Here is a 17,945-nt window from a genome sequence, read left to right as displayed (position 1 = left end):
GATAATTCTGGGGAATCCCTTATCTTTCTATTGTGTTGCTAGTGTTTTAGTGAGTTTAATAGTACCTGATAGACGGAGGTATGTGTCCACGGATGTCTTGACACCAGTGTCTCAGGGAAGTCGACGGCAGCTTTATGGACGGGGCAAGCTCAGCTGATCTACCGTAAGAAGCGACTTTTTACCACAATTTTCTCACCGAAACCTGCTGGTTGACATTCGGTCGGGATCCATGTTCTCTTAACCGCTGTGATCCATGGTAAAGTTTCACCTCTGGGAATTTTAAACAAGGAATCACCATGTGTTTGTGTGGCTTAAGGCTAAAGCTTCCCAACTCCATCTTTCTACTTTGACTACTCCAATATTAATTGAACAAATTGCAAAAGATTCAGCAACACAGATCTCCGAAATACTGTGTAATTATGCGGTTAAAGCAGACGACTTTTAGCTGTGTGTTTGTGCAGCACTCATATTTCCTACGCGTACACGTCATCATTCCGCGATGTTTTCAAGAAGAAACTCTCGGGAAATTTAAAATTGCAATTTAGTAAACTAAAAAGGCCGTATTGGCATGTGTTCCAATTTTAATATTTCATCATTGATATATAAACTATCAGACTGCGTGGTGGGTAGTAATGGGTTTCGGTAGGCCTTTAAACTACAAGGTATTTACAAATATATACGCCATTAAAAGAGTATTATGATTAAATGGTGGAAATTGAGTGGTGCTAATCATGTGATCGTGTTGATCCTCTTCTTTTCAGATTTCAGATAGTAAAGTCAACTGGCTCTATGGTCCTTCTTAGAAAAACACACGTATGCTTTCTTTTTTCTTTTTTTTTTACCATCTACAGTGGTGTCCCATGTTGGGTAGAGAGCGTCTTCCTGTTCTAAAAATAAACCATATTACACTTTATCTCGTTTTCATCATCGCTCTGTGTGTGTGTGTGTGTGTGTGTGTGTGTGTGTGTGTGTGTGTGTGTGTGTGTGTGTGTGTGTGTGTGTGTGTGTGTGTGTGTGTGCGTGTGTGTGCGTGTGTGTGTGTGTGTGTGTGTGTGTGTGTGTGTGTGTGTGTGTGTGTTTTAACACAATACTGCGGTTGTTCTCCACGCGCGTCAACGGAATCCCGGAGTGCGTCATCGCGCGTCCATTCCCCAGAAGACGCGCTGCGATTGGTCACAGTAGACGTCTAACCCGCCCACCGCATTGCCTTGTATGGAAAGCTGTCCCTGACGTCATGGATACTTCCGAGCCCGCTATAAAGAAGTGCAAGGGCGACCGGAGCGACTGTTATTTAGTTGGGGGAACACGGATGATGACATAGCGCTGCTGAAAAGCAACCTGTTTCTAAAGTTTACTCACAGGTAAGACATGCTGGTGTTTGTTTCTTTTCTCAGATAAATCCTACAAATTACAATTGCAAGAAGTGCTCCACTTACTGTAAGTTGATTGCAAATGTGACTTGATATTCAATTTGTACATTTGATTGAAGTTATGTACTTTTGTGATACAATTCAATTAAAATAACCTACTGTAAATATATATATATATATATATATATATGTATTATCAGTGCATGTTCACAGACATACAAACATATATCTACATCTGTTACAATAATGTCGTGGATATTCATTCTGCCCAAACCACTTGCTTACAATTAGCAGCTGACGTGCAGGCGTTAAAGAGAATGCCACTGAAATGAAAGTAATCAACACTGAAAGTTTTCATCAGAGGAGGAAGTTGATAAAGCTGATGTAGAGAACCTATGGCTCTAGAGCCAGATGTGGCTCTTTTGATGACTGCACCGGGCTCTCAGATCAATCTTAGCTGACATTGCTTAACACAATAAGTAATGAATAATTCCGCTGGTAATCACAGATTCAAAAATAAAGTTTAAAATATAAAACATTCTCATGCATTTTAATCCATCCCTCCGGTTTCTACCGCACATGTTCAATAAGTCACATTAATGGTAAGAAGTATTTTATTTATTGTTGGTTAGCTTCAGAATAACAATATTATTAAAAAGAATAAGAGACTTATTATACTCTAAAAATGTTGGTCTTAAAAATGCATGCGTTTAGTTGTATTCAGTCTTAAAAAAAAAAAAAAAGGCTTTCACAGGGATACTTTTTAAAATATTAGGCTTGTATGGCTGGCTCAGCCAAAAAGGTTCCCGACCCCTATTGATGATGGTGCCCTCACTAAAGATACAACTTTATTTATTACAACTTTAGTCCAGCTTTCTGTGATACTGACATTATCTACAGTTGCACTCAAACTGATTAAAAACCACAATGCCATCCATCCATTTGCTACCGCTTGTTCCCTTTGGGGTTGCGGGGGCCGCTGGTGCATATCTCAGCTACAATCAGGCGGAAGGCGGTTTACACCCTGGACAAGTCGCCACCTCATCGCAGGGCCAACACAGATAGTCAACCTTCACACTCACATTTACTCCCTAGGGTCAATTTAGTGTTGCCAATCACAATGTTTATTTTCAAAATGTATAAACTTTCAATGTGTGGCCAACTAAAACCACCATTTGTAATATTAGATGTATTACAAAATATAATTAAAAATGGAGGTAAATAATCTTTAGTTGTACTGTCTGTGTTGTTGCATTGTTGCTTTCCTGCTCTTTTATCCTACACCACAACGATCTAATACGTGGACCCCGACTTAAACAAGTTGAAAAACTTATTCGGGTGTTACCATTTACTGGTCAAGTGTACGGAATATGTACTGAACTGTGCAATCTACTAATAAAAGTTTCAATCAATCAATTAATCAATGCAACAAAATGTCGTTCTTATCTGTACTGTTCAGTTCAAATTTGAATGACAATAAAAGGAAGTCTCTAAGTCTTTCTCTCTCTAATGTGATTCTTCTTTCAGTTTTGTCGCCATGACCTGCATACACGCCCAGCATGGATCTCAGGCGTATGATAATAACCTGGTCAGCTTGGAGCCTCAAAGTCCAGACTTGATCTCCAGGCTGGACCACCTTGCCGGTCCGCCCCTGCCAAGCATCAGCTCCATGGCTGGCACTCAAGCATGCGACTTTGATGCCTACTCGTGCCAGTTCACAGCCACGCCGGCCCACCTCCATCTAGGCCAAGAGGGCCCATTCAAGCTGGATGACTTCCAGGTGTATGGCTGCTATCCTGGTGCGTTTATGTTCCCTTACCCTGAGGAGGTCCCCTCCCCCTGTGGGTCTGATTATTTCGGCAGCTCAGCATCAGTTTCGACTCCTTCAACCCCCGGTTTCCAAAGCCAGCATGCGCCCACTTGGAACTCGTCATGTGGGGCGTATTCACCCAGTTCAGGATACTGGACAGCTGAGGACATCTCAGTACCATCTATGCAGTCTTTCCTTACATTTGGTTCAGGGACAGTGGCGGACATGCCACAACCCCACCTGCGAGAGCGCGATGCTTTTATTGACACGTCCTCACTCACCTTCCCAAACCTGACCATAGAGCAAACATGTGGCCAGGATGCCGCCGACCACCTAGACGAGCGTTTGTCACTCAAATTAAAAAGCCCACGAGTGAACGATGGCTGCTGCGCCGTCTGCGGGGACAATGCCTCTTGCCAGCACTATGGGGTGCGCACCTGTGAAGGATGCAAAGGCTTCTTCAAGGTAATCACATATTTCATGGTGTCTGCTGCCGAACAAACAGACATTAGACATATTTGTGTTAATTTTTCTTTTTTTTTGACGATAGCGGACAGTACAGAAGAATTCAAAGTATGTTTGCCTGGCCAACAAGGATTGTCCTGTGGACAAGAGGAGAAGGAATCGCTGTCAATTCTGTCGCTTCCAGAAGTGTCTTGCTGTAGGAATGGTGAAGGAAGGTAAGTTCAGTACATTCAAGACAAAACTCTCAATTAGTGTAAAACTGTATTTCGTCATGTCATGTTGCTAATTTATTTTATTGGCTCTGATTAGTCCACCTGAAATGATAGTGAGGCATGTTCTTGATCAACACTGGTCTTACCCCCATAATTACAGTTGTGAGGACGGACAGCCTGAAAGGAAGAAGAGGTCGCCTGCCCTCCAAGCCTAAAATAGTCCAAGATGTGGTAGTCCCAGTATCTCCTGTGAGCATGATCGCGTCTCTAGTGAGAGCCCACATCGACTCAAACCCCAACGATGGACAAATGGATTACTCCAAAGTAATAACACTCAAAAACCTGTTTTTAAGGTGTGATGAAACTCATATATTTTGAATATCTTTCTTGTCTTTCATTCTAGTATGATGAAATAGACGTCTATGCAAACCAGAAAGAGGACGCTAATGACGTCAAACAGGTCTACGAGTTGCTCATGGCCTCTATGGATGTCATTAGAAAATGGGCCAAGTGTATCCCAGGTTTCTCCGAGTTCTGCTCAGAAGATCAAGAACTACTTTTGGAGACTGCCTTTGTTGAACTCTTCATCTTGCGTCTTGCATATCGGTAAGTGCAACTCTCTTTGAACTCTGCCAGTTTAGAGACACTTAGTTGCATGTATAACATTTAAATGTGGCTTGTTTCCCAGGTCAAACCCTGATACGAACAAACTAGTCTTCTGCAATGGGACAGTGCTTCACAAGGCCCAGTGCGTCAAAGGTTTTGGGGACTGGATCGACTCCATCATGGAGTTTTCACAAAATCTTCATCGTATGAAGCTTGATGTCTCGTCCTTCTCCTGTCTCACGGCGCTGGTCATTATCACGGGTAGGAAACTAATGCACTGACACCTCCAAAATGGAAACCGGGTGGAGGGCAGATATACTTTTATTCTGCCAGGGCAAACTTTTTTATGAGGTCTCCGGTGTCAGGGCTGGGTAGAGTACAAGACAGTTATGCAACTGAAGGATTGACAGAACAGGTGTTTGACAAAATGTAACACAAGCTCATGTACAATACGAGAACACACGATAGCATATGACACCAGACTAAACATAACAACAATGGAGGTTTGCTTTTTAAAGCCTTTGTGGATGCTTAACACACATTGAAAGTGTCACATTCTGTTTGTTTTGCCAAACACCGATTAAAATCTAATAAATAGTGGAAAGTTATCCATCTATTCATTTCCTACTGCTTCACTTGTATCTCAGCTAACAAAAAGACATCCTTGAATTGTCACCGATCAATCAGAGGGCATTGTTTAAATCAAAAAATATTATTTTCTTTTTAGATCGACATGGTCTCCGAAATGCAAAGCGGGTGGAAGACTTGCAGAATCAGCTTATCACTAGCCTGAAAGACCATGTGTCTGGCTGCCCCTCTTCACGTCCCAACTATTTGTCCAGACTGCTTGGAAAACTGCCCGAGCTAAGAACACTGTGCACTCAAGGCCTCCAGCGCATCTTCTATCTTAAATTAGAAGACATGGTCCCCCCACCTCCAATTGTGGACAAAATATTCATGGACTCACTACCGTTTTAAGCGCCGTGGTGTGAGACAGCACATACATCTGGAGTCAAGGACAAGGTATGCCACAACAAAAAGGGCTATTTCTCAATCCATTAATGTGTATGTTGGAGAATGAACCAGCTCACGGACCAAAGTAGGGATTGTTTACATACAATGTGCCATAACTGGGAACAGCTGTGACGGAGGGAATATGGAAGTATTGTTCAAACCCTCACAAACCAACACCACTGTTTTATTTTTTGGACAATCATACATAAACATGTCCATGCATTATTGTACTTTTACTTACACAATGATGTCATAAAGCCACTGGCTGATATTTTAATGTTTTTTTACATCCTGAATCATCAGTATTGGTGATGGCCAAGTAGTCACCACCCCAATGATATCAGTACCATTCATGTATCATGAATAAACTTGGAGCAGCTAACATGCAGTGTCGTCTTACAGTATATACACTCGTTAGCAAATGATGGGAAATGATTGTGTTACTGTAGAATTATATTTTTACTAAAGAGGATATTTTTTTCTGCACTCAAGCTTGGAATAAAATGTTCAGTTTCATAATTGTTTTTTTATCCTCACAAATTTACAACTAACAATGTCAAACTTATGTTGTGTTTAATTACAGTAATCAAATAAGAATAGAGGGGCAGCACAGTGGAGGAGGGGTTAGTGCATCTGCCTCACAATACGGAGGTCCTGAGCAGTCCTTGGTTCAATCCTGGGCTCGGGATCTTTCTGTGTGGAGTTTGCATGTCTTCCCCGTGACTGCGTGGGTTCCCTCCGGGTACTCCGGCTTCCTCCCACTTCCAAAGACATGCACCTGGGGATAGTTTGATTGGCAACACTAAATTGGACAAAGTGTGTGAATGTGAGTGTGAATGTTGTCTGTCTATCTGTGTTGACCCTGTGATGAGGTGGCGACTTGTCCAGGGTGTACCCCGCCTACCGCCTGAATGAAGATGAGATAAGCGCCAACGACCCCCCGCGACCTCAAAAGGAACAAGCGGTAGAAAATCGATGAATGGAAATAAGAATAGAAGCCCAATACTTCCCTCAAAATCTATGCCTTTGTTTTCAAAACACTGTGTTTTGATTAACATCATATAGGTTGATTGGCAACACTAAATTGGCCCTTGTGTGAATGTGGGTGTGAATGTTGTCTTTCTAAATGTATTGGCCCTATGATGAGGTGGCGACTTATCCAGGGTCTACCCCGCCTTCCGCCTGAATGCAGCTGAGATAGGCTCCACCAACCCCCGCGACCCTGAAAGGGAGAAGCGGTGGAAAATAGATGGAAGGATGGATTATTTATAATGTCATACAATCATGCCAATGTACTAGCAAGCACATTCTGATATTCTCCAGTATTGCGAATACAAACGTTTGTACATTCCAAGTTGAACACACTCAAACAGTACTGTACACTGTTGTTAGCAACCACATTAGGACACCTGCAGATAGCCACAAAAGGCTCATGTTTTAATTGAACAATGTTTAATCACTGATGTTGTTATTCAGGTGTTCAGCCATCCATCCATCCATCCATCTTCTTCCGCTTATCCGAGGTCGGGTCGCGGGGGCAACAGCCTAAGCAGGGAAACCCAGACTTCCCTCTCCCCAGCCACTTCGTCTGGCTCTTCCCGGGGGATCCCAAGGCGTTCCCAGGCTAGCCGGGAGACATAGTCTTCCCAACGTGTCCTGGGTCTTCCCCGTGGCCTCCTACCGGTTGGACGTGCCCTAAACACCTCCCTAGGGAGGCGTTTGGGTGGCATCCTGACCAGATGCCCGAACCACCTCATCTGGCTCCTCTCGATGTGGAGGAGCAGCGGCTTTACTTTGAGTCCCTCCCGGATGGCAGAGCTTCTCACCCTATCTCTAAGGGAGAGCCCCGCCACACGGCGGAGGAAACTCATTTTGGCCGCTTGTACCCGTGATCTTATCCTTTCGGTCATGACCCAAAGCTCATGACCGTAGGTGAGGATGGGAACATAGATCGACCGGTAAATTGAGAGCTTTGCCTTCCGGCTCAGCTCCTTCTTCACCACAAAGGATCGGTACAACGTCCGCATTACTGAAGACGCCGCACCGATCCTCCTGTCGATCTCACGATCCACTCTTCCCTCACTTGTGAACAAGACTCCTAGGTACTTGAACTCCTCCACTTGGGGCAGGGTCTCCTCCCCAACCCGGAGATGGCACTCCACCCTTTTCCGGGCGAGAACCATGGACTCGGACTTGGAGGTGCTGATTCTCATTCCGGTCACTTCACACTCGGCTGCGAACTGATCCAGCGAGAGCTGAAGATCCCGGTCAGATGAAGCCATCAGGTGTTCAGCCAATGGTAGTGAATTGAGTCTCAAAGCCGACTTTGGTGCAGCCACTATGATTTACAGAGTGTGACCGTTCTGGGTGTGAATAGTTGTCTGTTCATAAGAGTCCTGATACTGCCTGAATGGCAACCCATCCAGGGTGTATACCCCATCTTTAGCCCAACCATTAATGTAGAAAGCAGCTTGTGTATGGTGGCTTCATAATGTAGTTGTATCATGGGTAAGGGTAGACCTGGTTTAAAATACCAGTCAGGGTATGTGCTACTAAAATATATAGTTTTTTAATGTTATAATTATGTTCTATTGTATTTATTTTTAAATGATACTTTACACTTTTTTGATCATACCTTACAGTCTGCTTAGAAAAAAATGTAGCCCTTGGACAAATACCTGTTTTATAGTTTGTTGTGGTGTGGACCTGCACTATACTGAGAATTGTTATTATGTCTATTACTTAACTAAACATTTAGACACAGCTCCCACACCTACACAGTACTACACTATTTCAAACTACAGCTACAATAAATAAATAAATAAATCACTAGTCTGCATGTCTTATGTCACAAGTTGACTGTCTATTATCTGGTTGCCTGGATACGCTGAGTGTCCCACAGGCTGTAAATTTTCCTTTCGGCAGATCAGAAAACAGGGCTGAAAAACAGATCTCTGTCCATCTGCCTCTTAGTTACAGTATGTGCTGCTCTCTTTTTAGAGGTGGGTGGAATTCCCTGCCAGTTATCATGTGACCCACAATGCTTCGACATCATCCTCTTGACACCCTGTCGTGCATGTCAAGGTGAACCTTTGGCTATACATCAGGGCTGTAAGAGACACGTGGCCAGGCTAGAGATCAGTGCATCCAATACTCATCATTCTGTCCAGTATAGAAGGGGAATTATGCATTAGAATGACAACAATATTTACAGACAGTCAAGGGCCAAGGTAGCCCAGAACAAGATATAGATTCTGACTTTGGAAAGCTCTGCAATGCATCCCGTCGTCTTCAAAAATGTTCTTGTTCTCAAGAACAGGGAAGCCGGAGTCTATCCCAGCTGACTGATAACTTGATCACACTCAGCTAGCTACACTTTAACATGGACCGTGTAGCAGATCATCGGTTACAGCGCTATAAATGACTGGAGCTTCCTTACACTTGGCTTGTCATGATTCCGTTCCGTTCCAAGGTCCTTTGAGACACTCAATAGACGTGTAAATATGTCTGGAGGTGCTTTTACATCTGAATTATCCAAAGCAGTAAAACCTGGTCTCCTGCCTCTCTTGAGTTTCTTATGCTGGTGTTGTATGGCAACATAAGAAGTCCAAGAACTTAATAACCTTGCAAGGGTTAGACTTATGCAACAAGATCAAAATGGAAAACAGTGACTCACAGAACAAAAATTACATGATAATATGTCATGGTCTACCGGGTTTGATTTGGGGGTGGTTCGCTGCCTGTGAAGAAAAATATATTTTTTTAATACTTACAGCCAGCGGGAAAGCTTCAGTTTTCCTGGGATGCTCGTCTGCATGACACTTGTGTTACGGAGCGATAAGTAGACTTTCATCAAGCTCACATCTTGGCGGGCCACACAACGTGACAAATGAGTAACAGTTTGAGACATCAATGTGACGTAACACAGAAGGGTACCAACAACTAACTGAAAGATTAATGTGAGACTTGACTGAATGGTTTTAATTGAGTATAAAGAGACTCTTGTTTTTTTTTTTTTCTTTGAAGCAGCACCACAGCTTTAGCATACCCACTCAGTTTAGAACTAGATCTAGATGATTTTATTCATTTTATTTATATTGCTGCAGGGCAGAGTTGGACATTTCTACTTGTGCTACAGCCAGGGAGGTGCATTCAGGGTAGGCAGGTTAGATTGTCTCAATGAAAAACAAAAAACAAAGGAGTAATAAAACCTCAAATAAATATTAAAATGTATCTATTAAACAGTGTTATAATTGCCTGTTCTGTTTGATCATTTACTTGAGTAAAAATCACTAAAATTGAACATACTGTAACCTAACATGAGGTTTCTGGATTCTTGCCTGTTTGTGTGGAACCTGAGGAAGATAAGGGTGTGGCTTACTGGCTGCTCCGCTTGCCACAATGTTGCCGAAAAAACGTTTGCAGGGACATTTTTAAAACATAAATTTTTAGTTAGTACACTGTACAACAGTGGTTCTCAACCTTTTTTTCAGTGATGTACTCCCTGTGAACTTTTTTTTAATTCAAGTACCCCCTAATCAGAGCAAAGCATTTTTGGTTGAAAAAAAAAATAAAGAAGTAAAATACAGCACTATTTCATCAGTTTCTGAAAATGAGCAAAATTTTGCTCATTTTTAGTGGTCTTTCTTGAACTATTTGGAAAAAAAGATATATGAAAAACTAAAAACTTGTTGAAAAGTAAAAAAGTGATTCAATTATACAAACCCCGTTTCCATATGAGTTGGGAAATTGTGTTAGATGTAAATATAAACGTAATACAATGATTTGCAAATCCTTTTCAACCCATATTCAGTTGAATATGCTACAAAGACAACGTATTTGATGTTCAAACTGATAAACTTTTTTTTTTTTGCAAATAATCATTAACTTTAGAATTTGATGCCAGCAACACATGACAAAGAAGTTGGGAAAGGTGGCAATAAATACTGATTAGGTTGAAGAATGCTCATCAAACACTTATTTGGAACATCCCACAGGTGTGCAGGCTAATTGGGAACAGGTGGGTGCCATGATTGGGTATAAAAGCAGCTTCCATGAAATGCTAAGGAATTCACAAAGAAGGATGGAGCGAGGGTCACCAATTTCTAAGCAAATTGTTGAACAGTTTTAGAACAACATTTCTCAACGAGCTATAGCAAGGAATTTAGGGATTTTACCATCTACGTTCTGTAAAATCATCATGAGATTCAGGGAATCTGGAGAAATCACTGCACGTAAGCGATGATATTATGGACCTTTGACCCCTCAGGCGGTACTGCATCAAAAATCGACATCAGTGTGTCAAGGATATCACCACATGGGCTCAGGAACACTTCATAAAACCAGTCAGTAACTACAGTTGGTCGCTACATCTGTAAGTGCAAGTTAAAACTCAATTTACATTTCATGACTCAAATATTAACCAAGTATTAGTGATACATATATATATATATATATATATATATATATATATATATATATATATTATAAGCGCCAACACAGACAAACAATTTTTAGCGGCACCGTGATCACTCCCTGTATCCCATGTTTACATCATCACCTGATCAGCTGCTTCCTTGTTTCCCTGTAAGTTTATTTTAGATCATAAATCATGTTTCTCACCTGAAAAATAGATGGGTGAAGATATAATCTGACAAGTTGGGACACATTGATAGCCATTTAGGATCTGGAACCAGCGAGAACGACACGAAAAGCACTTGTTCCCCCCAAACATGTTTCTTCGCGAGGATTATGAGACATTTTTCATCTAAATGGGAATATACGAACATCCTAACAGTTGAAAGTCACTGCAGATTATTGGTTATAGCAAAACAATTCTTATATAGCAGGAAGTAGCTCTGACAAGCACCATTTTACTGTATATGATGCCCTTAGGGCAGAGGTCTTTAGGGGTCCGCAGAGCTGCTGCAGGGGATTGATTGGACTTTTTTCCGTATTTATTTTACATTCAAACAAATGTAAATATCTTCAAATACACATTAAAGGCCCACTGAAACCCACTACTACCGACCACGCAGTCTGATAGTATATATATCAATGATGAAATTCTAACATTGCAACACATGCCAATACGGCCTTTTTAGTTTAGTAAATTGCAATTTTAAATTTCCCGCGAAGTGTCGTATTGAAAACGTTGCGGTATGATGACGCGTTTGACGTCTCAGGTTGTAGCGGACATTATTTTCCAGCCCGATCCAAGCTATTAGTAGTCTGCTTTAATCGCATAATTACACAGTATTCTGGACATCTGTGTTGCTGAATCTTTTGCAATTCATTCAATTAATAATGGAGCAGTCAAAGTAGAAAGATGAAGGTGGGAAGCTTTAGCCTTTAGCCACACAAACACAGCCGGTGTTTCCTTGTTTGAAATTCCCGAAGGTGAAGCTTTACTATGGAACAGAGCGGTCAAGCGAACATGGATCCCGACCACGTCAACCGGCAGGTTTCGGTGAAAAAATTGTGGTAATAAGTTGTCTCTTACCGTAGTTATGAGCGGAGCCTGCGTCCTCCTGCAGCTGCCGCGGACTATTACCTCCTCCCACGGAGACACTGGCGGTCACCACACCCGAGGCCCCACTCCTCCGATTTACAGGTACTATATACTCTCACTAAAACACTAGTAACACAATAGGCAGAAAAGGGATTTTCCAGAAGTATCTTAGTAAATGTGTCTAAAAACATCTGAATCGCTCCCACTGCAATCGCCCTTTTTTTTTTTTTTTCTAGTCCTTCACTCTCAATATCCTCATCCACGAAACTTTCATCCTCGCTCAAATTAATGGGGAAATTGTCACTTTCTCGGTCCGAATCGCTCTAGCTGCTGGTGGCTATGATTGTAAACAATGTGAGGATGTGAGGAGCTCCACAACCGGTGACGTCACGCACACATCGTCTGCTACTTCCGGTAAAGGCAAGGCTTTTTTATTGGCGACCAAAAGTTGCGAACTTTATCGTGGATGTCCTCTACTAAATCCTTTCAGCAAAAATATGGCAATATCGCAAAATGATCAAGTAGGACACATAGAATGGACCTGCTATCCCTGTTTAAATAAGAAAAACTCATTTCAGCAGGCCTTTAACATTGATCCGACACTCTGCAGTAAACAAATGGAGGCAGGATTCAGTCATCAATGCATACACGTAGCGACACATAAAAGATCCATTTAAGCAGGCCACTGTTTTATTCACCAGTCCCTCAAACAAGGAGGACACGCCCCTAAAGCTAATGTGCGAAGAACGAGGCTCTGTCAGGTTCTCTGTGATTGGCCAAAAGCCTATTCTCAGCTAGCCGATAGTTTATGTTTATGTGTTCAAATCTGAAAAATGTATTGTTTCGTTACATGAAAAGAAAAAACAAGCATAGGAAAGCTCAGACCACCTCAGACACTGCAGGTACAAGGTACATTGCATCAGGAAAGTATTTACAGCGCTTCCCTTTTCCACATTTTTTGTGTTACATCATTATTACGAAATAGAATATATTAATTTTTGTCCTCAACATTCTACGGACAATACTCTAAGGACAATGTAAATGTTTTTTTATTTATATTTTGTAACTGTATTAAAACTAAAACATCACTATAGCTCTGTAAATTGCTGACTTCATCTTTCCCTCTATCCTGACCAGTCTACCAGTTCCTGCTGCTGAAAATCATCCCCACTTTATTGTAGGGATGGTATTGGCCTGTGTTGACTTGTGCCTGGTTTCCTCCAAACTTGACACCTGGCTTTCACGCCAAAGAGTTCAATCTGTGTCTCATCCATCCATCCATTTTCTACTGCTTATCCTTTTTTGGGGTTGCGGGGGGTGCTGGAGCCTATCTCAGCTGCATTCAGGTGGTAGACGGTGTACACCCTGGACAAGTCACCACCTTATTGCAGGGCCAACACAGACAGACAACATTCACACTAACATTCACACACTAGGGACAATTTAGTGTTACCAATCAACCTATCCCCAGGTGTATGTCTTTGGAGGTGGGAGGAAGCCGGGGTGCCCGAAGGGAACCCACACAGTCACAGGGAGAACATGCAAACTCTACACAGGAAGATCCCGAGCCCAGGATCCAACCCAAGACCTTCGTATTGTGAGCCACACGTTGCTGCCCCTGTGTCTTATCGGACCAGAGATATTTGCTTCTCATGCTCTGAGAGTATGTCAGGTGCATGTTGGCAAACTAAATAAGAAATGGCTTCCGTCTGGCAATTCTATCATACAACAGGCCTGATTGGTGGATGGCTGTAGAAATGGTTGTCCTTCTAAAAGGTTCTTCTCTCTCCACAGAGCAGGGGTCGGGAAACTTTTTGGCTGAGAGAGCCATGAAAGCCAAATATTTCAAAATGTTTTTCCGTGAGAGCCATATCATATTTTTAAAAACTGAATAGAACTAAATGCGTGCATTTTTAAGTAAGACCAACATTTTTAGAGTATAATAAGTATCTTATTCTTTTTAATAACATTGTTATTCTGAAGCTAACCATTAATAAATAAAATGTCATATCTGTTGATCATGTTTTTGTTTGGCCATGTGCTGTTTGTCCTTTGGACTGTTTAAGTTCCTGTTTTTTTCCACTCCCTTGTCTAGTTTCCTTGGTTACTCATTTTGTCCACCTGTCTCTGGTGGACAAAACGCCTGCTCACCTGCTTCCCGAGCACTAATCAGAGGCAGTATTTAAGCTCGTCTTTGCCAGTCAGTCGCCCTGTGCTGACTTGTTTCATGCCTTGCCATAGTTTCATGCTTCATGCAATGCCAAGTAAGTTTTGTTTGATTTACGTTCTTAGTCTGTTTATGCATTAGCTTTGTTCTTTAGCCCAAGTTGTGTCTCCGCTGTGAGCGATTTTTGTTTGTATATTTCTTTTAGTTAAAATGAAATCATGTTTTTACCTAAATGCCATGTCCCGAGTAGTCCGTCTGCCTTCCTGGGAGAACGACCCCGCAGCAAGCTGCAACCCCCCCCCCATCGTGACATAAAATACTTCTTACCATTAATGCGAATTCTTGAACAGGTGCGGTAGAAAACGGATGGATGGATATAAATGCATGAGAATGTTTTATGTTTTGCACGTTATTTTTAGCACTGTGATTACCAGCGAAAATATTCATAATTATCGCGTTAAGCAATGTCAGCTAAGATTTATCTGAGAGCCAGATGCAGTCATCAAAAGAGCCACATCTGGCTCTAGAGCCATAGGTTCCCTACCCCTGCCACAGAGGAATGCTGTAGCTCTGACAGAGAGACCATCGGGTTCTTTGTCACCTCCCTGACTAGACTAAGATGAATTCAGCAATGTACAGAGACGTCCTGGAAGAAAACCAACGCATCGCATCCAACCTGATGGAATTTGAGAGGTGCTGCAAAGTGGAATGGGAGAAACTGCCTTAAGGTAGGTGTCATATTCAGAAAGACTTGAAGCTCTAATTGCTGTCAAAGATGTGTAAATTGTCAACCAAAAATAACCTTGTCACACTGTCATTGTGGGGTATCGTCTGTAGAATTTTGAGGACAAAAATGAATTCATCCCATTTTGGAATATGGCTGTAAAATAAAATGTGGAAAAACTGAAGCACTGAGAATACTTTCCGGACACACTATGTTTGGGACCAGTTTCATTCAAGACACAATATGATTGACATTAGGGCTGTCAGAGTAAACGCATTAACTCATGCTATTAAACACACACCTTTATCGCATTATCCATCCATCCATCCATTTTCCGGTCACGGGGGCAGCAGCCTAAGCAGTGAAGCCCAGACTTCCCTCTCCTCAGCCACTTCGTCCAGCTCCTCCCGGGGATCCCGAGGCGTTCCCAGGCCAGCCGGGAGACATAGTCTTCCCAACTTGTCCTGGGTCTTCCCCTTGGCCTCCTGCCGGTCTCAGACGTGCCACAAACACCTTCCGAGAGAGGCGTTCAGGTGACATCCTGGCCAGATGCCCGAACCACCTCATCTGGCTCCTCTCAATGTGGAGGAGTAGCGATTTTACTCTGAGCTCCTCCCGGAGGACAGAGCTTCTCACCCTATCTCTAAGGGAGAGCCCCGCCACCCGGCGGAGGAAACTAATTTTGGCCACTTGTACCTGTGATCTTGTCCTTTCGGTCATAACCCAGAGCTCATGACCATAGTTGAGGATGGGAACGTAGATCGACCGGTAAATTGAGAGCTTTGCCTTCCGGCTCAGCTCCTTCTTCACCACAACGGATCGCTACAGCGTCTGCATTAGTGAAGACGTCGCACCGATCCGCCTGTCGACCTCACGATCCACTCTTCCCTCAATCGTGAACAAGACTCCTAGGTACTTGAACTCCTCCACTTGGGGCAAGATCTCCTCCCCAACTTGGAGATGGTACTTCACCCTTTCCCAGGCAAGAACCATGGACTCAGACTGGGAGGTGCTAATTCTCATCCGAGTCACTTCACACTCGGCTAGTTGAAGCCATCAGGACCACATAATCTGCAAAAAGCAGAGACCCAATCCTGCAGCCACCAAACCGGATCCCCTCATCACCTAGAAATTCTGTCCATAAAAGTTATGAAAAGAAACGGTGACAAAGGGCAGCCTCCCTGGAAACGGGGGTGTGACTTACTGCCGGCAATGCTGACCAAGGTATTTAAAAAGCTCCTCTGTGGCAAGGCCCCAGGTGTTTATGAGATCCGCCCGGAGTTCCTTAAGGCTCTGGATGCTGTGGGGCTGCCTTGGTTGACAAGACTCTGCAACATCGCGTGGACATCGGGGGCAGTACCTTTGGATTGGCAGACCGGGGTGGTGGTTCCTCTCTTTAAGAAGGGGAACCGGAGGGTGTGTTCCAACTATCGTGGGATCACACTCCTTAGCTTTCCCGGTAAGGTCCATTCAAGTGTACTGGAGCGGAGGCTACGCCGGATAGTTGAACCTTGGATCCAGGGGGAACAGTGTGGTTTTCGTTCTGGTCGTGGAACGGTAGACCAGTTCTATACGTTCGGCGAGGTCCTTAAGGGTGCATAGGAGTTTGCCCAACCAGTCTACATGTGCTTTGTGGACTTGGAGAAGACATTTGACCGTGTTCCTCATGAAGTCCTGCGGGGAGTGCTCAGAGTATGGGGTATCTGACTGTCTAATTGTGGCGATCCGCTCCCTGTATGATCAGTTATCGCATTAATCACATATAAACGCAGATTCATTACACAATTCATTCTGAGCATAAATGCTTTTTTTCCTTGGTTACCTGAAAGGCGGCACAAGTTGTTATTTGGACAGTGATCAGGTCAATGCATAAGTCAGTGAACGGACACTGACTATTGTGCTCACTGGCAAATTTCACTCCAAAATACACCCTGATGGGACTTTAGATAAAACGGTGCTGAATAAATAAATGTGCATTCAGGTAAAACCTTTTTTTTTTTAAAACTGTATTACTTTCTGACGATAACTTTGCATTTGTGTCCAAATATTGTATTTTTTTTAATTATTATTATTTAAAGTTATAATTTACTGTGAATAATCACAATTCATCAAAATGAAAAAGTGTGATTCATCTGACTAAAACATAGAATTGTTTGACAGCCATACAATATATTTATATATATCTCTCCATCAGTTGTGGGGGACCTTCGTCTGGAAAAGGTTTAAACACCTGCTTTAGGGATCAACTGGTCGCTGCATAACTCAATTTTGATTAAAATTCAAAGGTCTATAGCTGGTTACATAGTAGTAGCGTGTCATCATGTCATATGGTAAACATAACCATAATTATTCCTGTCTACCTAGAGAAGCAAAGCCAACAAGAAGGTTCAGTTTCACATGCAGAAGGGGAGAGAGCGATATAGCACGTAGGCTACACTTCTTATGAAGGGTCGTATCTCATTGTGACACAGCAGCCCAGTCTGTCTGAACACTTCCAATAATAGCTCCAACAAAAATAGATGCTCATCACATGAAATCAATGTCAATTAGATATGACATACATTTTTCCTGCATTCTTCATTCTAATTTTCACTTCTTTTTCAGATTTCTTGAATAAAAAGCAAATATGGCAGTTTATGCAACGTAAGTGACTATTTCATATTGCTGGGAATATAGATATATGAATTGCACCACAAATACACTGTCAAATCAAAGATAATTTGCTTAAAATATACCAGGAGAATGTATAAAATTTTAGCAATATGATTTCACTCCATTCATATCTATGAAGATTTTAGTGTGGGCAGACAGCTAGTGTTTCTTTGTTAGTCCTCCATATAACCCAATGTACAAACATCCTGATCCAGCACCAAACACACTATTTGGCCCCAATGACCTCAAACTATTTGACGGTGTGCTGCCATCTAGTGGAGCTTCTGTGAATCTGCAAACAAAACAAAAAATAAAACGATCCAAGACAGTCATTAGGGGGCAAACACAAGTTTAAACCCTATTTAGTGCCTATATTTCCATTAATACTCACTAAGGTGACACATACCAAAATGC

At 42.4% G+C, this 17,945-nt stretch overlaps 1 protein-coding gene across 1 annotated transcript; it reads left to right on the top strand.

Moving 5' to 3' along the window:
* The first annotated feature begins 1,238 nt into the window (after positions 1 to 1,238).
* On the top strand, positions 1,239 to 5,859 carry nr4a1 (nuclear receptor subfamily 4, group A, member 1). Its single transcript, XM_061904126.1, has 7 exons — positions 1,239 to 1,361; positions 2,898 to 3,645; positions 3,731 to 3,860; positions 4,018 to 4,181; positions 4,261 to 4,463; positions 4,546 to 4,724; positions 5,191 to 5,859. The coding sequence occupies exons 2-7, from the start codon at positions 2,908 to 2,910 to the stop codon at positions 5,439 to 5,441; spliced, it is 1,665 nt and encodes a 554-aa protein (XP_061760110.1). The 5' UTR covers positions 1,239 to 1,361; positions 2,898 to 2,907; the 3' UTR covers positions 5,442 to 5,859.
* The last annotated feature ends 12,086 nt before the right edge of the window (positions 5,860 to 17,945 follow it).

Source organism: Nerophis ophidion, linkage group LG06 (genome assembly GCF_033978795.1).
Source record: "Nerophis ophidion isolate RoL-2023_Sa linkage group LG06, RoL_Noph_v1.0, whole genome shotgun sequence".
NCBI lineage: Eukaryota > Metazoa > Chordata > Actinopteri > Syngnathiformes > Syngnathidae > Nerophis > Nerophis ophidion.
This window is presented reverse-complemented; position numbering and strand designations above follow the sequence as displayed.